Source organism: Diaphorina citri, unplaced genomic scaffold (assembly GCF_000475195.1).
Source record: "Diaphorina citri unplaced genomic scaffold, Diaci psyllid genome assembly version 1.1 scaffold1728, whole genome shotgun sequence".
Classification (NCBI taxonomy): domain Eukaryota; kingdom Metazoa; phylum Arthropoda; class Insecta; order Hemiptera; family Psyllidae; genus Diaphorina; species Diaphorina citri.
In genome coordinates, this window is record NW_007379154.1 from 62,883 (window position 1) to 65,775 (window position 2,893).

Below are 2,893 nucleotides of genomic sequence, written 5' to 3' on the forward strand. Positions count from 1 at the left end.
AAAAAAAATAAAATAAAATAAAATGGGATAAATCAAAAATTCCAATTTTTTCCTACAGAGGAAAGATTCTTAAAGTTAACCCCCAAAGGTTCACGTCAATCACCCCCAAAGGTTGACGGAATGCGAATGGCTGTCCAAATTTTCTCCGAGTGTGTCTGCTTTCGGGTTCTGCTGATTTAGGTTGCGTCTACGGAGCAGCCCCGACTAAACTTACCATCAGCAGAATCTCTGGACGCTTGACGACTTGCCAGTTTTGGAGCAACACGCTTACGAGCAAGGAATGTTCTCATCATACATTGAACCTTGACGATCTTCTTCACTTGAGTCTCGTACAACCTGGAGAGTGGATAGTGTTGTAAAATTGTTTGAACTTTGTTGTTGTAGCGGCTTTAGCTATAGCCGAAAGGTGTTGACAAAATAGAGAAACAGGGAGAACAGCTAACCCTAACCAGCTTAGCTCTCTGCTCGAAAAGAACAAGCAGAAGTCCTCACAATGGTTTGAACTTTGTTGATGACAAATGATGAATTGTAAGATAAAGAAATATTGAGATGGATTAAATGATAGTTAATGCCAAATAAGCATTTATGAAATCCTTAGGACAATACATAGGTACAGACATATCTACATACATAGTTAACTCGTGTAACAATCTGCATAAAAAGGGAAAAATCGGTTGAGAACGTGCAAAATCGGTTTTCATACCTGGCCAAATAAAGCTTAACCCAACTTTTAGGGCTGTTTGCCCCCCTACACCCAAGTGGGCTTTTTGTGTACGTACCTGGCCAAATACTCCTCGTTGTAGTATCGCAAGAACACCTTGCTCTTTCCAATCATCCAGCCTTCCATCTTCAGTCGAATCAGTAGGAGGCGACAGTTCTCTTTGGTGACATCCACCGGCTCATCGAAATCGAACGCAAGGAATCGATATCTGGAACAAGAGGAGAAAATAAATTAGAAGATACAATGTCAAAATTGACCAAAAGAGACAGATTTATTAACCAAGAAAAGGTATTTCTACATTTCTAGATCTTTTGCGGGACAGACCATTTTGGCTTTGGCATTTTGGTAGCCGGAGCAGAGCAGTACTTTTATGAAATGAACAACCCTCTGTTTTATCTGCTGTGGCCATGTACGTATAATGGCTGCTGAAACCCTCTAAGAACCCTCTGTTTTCTTGCTAAGGAGCACCGGGATTGTTTACGTTCCCCCTTCTATTTCAACCAAACTAGTTGGAAATGTCCAACTAGCTGAACTCTGATCAAACTCACCTCTGTATGAAATCGGCAAAGGTGACCCGGCACGAGTATCCTTTCTGTCTGGCGCGGGCTGTGTCCACCACACCCAAGGCTCGGATCTGCTGCTTCACCACTTCGGATTGCCAACCGCCCGGGGTTCCAGACAGGTCCGCCCGAATACAACGGACAAACTTAGTGCCGCCTCCGGTCATGGCCTTGAGAATTTCCAAACTCGACGCACGGAATACGGAGCTTGCGGTTCGCATGCGGCGCGTCTGCGAGAATTCGCCGCGCGACTCCGTGTTGTATCGCTGAAACCGAAATTATGGAAAGATGAGTTTATTTTGTTGTCCATATTTGAGTTCACTTTGTCAACTCTTGTCCATACTGCCGTTTTTAAAACTCTTGTCCCGTCTATAATTTGATGTTTTGGACACTGTTTTCTTAAGGCTTCCTATACAGTGATGTTGATCGATTCTACTTAGTTTAGGCTTTAAGCCGATCTTGATCACCTGATCACTGTTGAGTTAGGACAGTGCAAACACGGTTCTTTTCAGCTTCTAAATGACGACGTACGTATACTACTAACATTTTCTTACCCGCAGTTTAGTACTGTCGGACCCAACTAAAGCGGCTCCCCATCTCTTCTTCTTCCCAGTGGCGGCAAGCACATTCTGATCCGAGGTCAAGGTCAAGTTGCCACTCCTCGTCAGCTGATTGGAGAACAGCTGCTTCACGATGCCGTTGTGAGAACTTCGGAGAGTCTCGATCATTTCCGGCGGAAGGAAGTCGCGGTTCTTGCGCGGGATGTTGCGAGTCTCGTACGTGACTTTGCCCGTGTAGTGCGCCACGCAGAAGTCTTTCGAGTTGGCCATCTTGATCCGCGGGCCCTTGGGAGAGTTGGTGATGGTTTCTGAAAGAGAAGCGAGACCAGGTACCAGCTGAGATTGGGTTTGTAGAGGTGACGGAATTTTGAATGCCTGGTCTTTCATCTGATTTACTAAATTAATATCGATGGTTGTGGTTGATTTGAACCTAATTTATTAATCATGAAGATAACACATTACCAAATTATTAGGAAAACACAGTTAATTTGTAAAAATGAATATGGGGCATTACCCCTATCAACAAGTCAAGAAAGCAACAAACCCCCTGCTTTTCCTGGGGATAAATAACTTCAATTACCTACTTACGAGAGTTAGTAATAACTTACGTATGATATACTCCACTCCGTCCTCCTTGCTCCGAGTGGCATCGTCAATGATATACATAAGTCCATCCGGTTTATTCAGCAGCTCGTCAATGGTGGGCTTGTTGTCATAGTACTGCAGAGGAGTGATGGGCACTTCTTCTTCCTCCTGCTCTTGCATTTCCCAAACGAACACCTTCTGGTTGTACGAACAGAATCTACACTAGATGGCCCAGAATTGAAATTCTCGATGATTCCAATAGATCGCCCAATCTACTAAGGATACGGAATCCACTAAATAAGAGGCTAAATTTTAGTGAATTTTAAAATACGTCATCTGTATACGATTTATATGTCCGTTTTTATGTTTTTGACGTTCTCTAAGGAAACACTTGTGAGCTGGGACTATAACTTCTTTCGAGTGAATGAGATGGACTCGAACTACTAACCTCCAGATTCAAAGCCCAC

General features: G+C 43.4%; 1 protein-coding gene across 1 annotated transcript; it reads right to left on the reverse strand.

Annotated features, from left to right (window-relative positions):
- Nucleotides 1-79: 79 nt before the first annotated feature.
- Nucleotides 80-2,631, reverse strand: LOC103517041 (neither inactivation nor afterpotential protein C-like). Its single transcript, XM_008482049.3, has 5 exons — nucleotides 2,450-2,631; nucleotides 1,836-2,149; nucleotides 1,270-1,547; nucleotides 780-929; nucleotides 80-336 (listed from the first exon to the last, which is right to left on the reverse strand). Exons 1-5 carry the CDS (start codon nucleotides 2,604-2,606, stop codon nucleotides 177-179), a joined length of 1,059 nt encoding a protein of 352 aa, XP_008480271.1. The 5' UTR covers nucleotides 2,607-2,631; the 3' UTR covers nucleotides 80-176.
- Nucleotides 2,632-2,893: the final 262 nt, after the last annotated feature.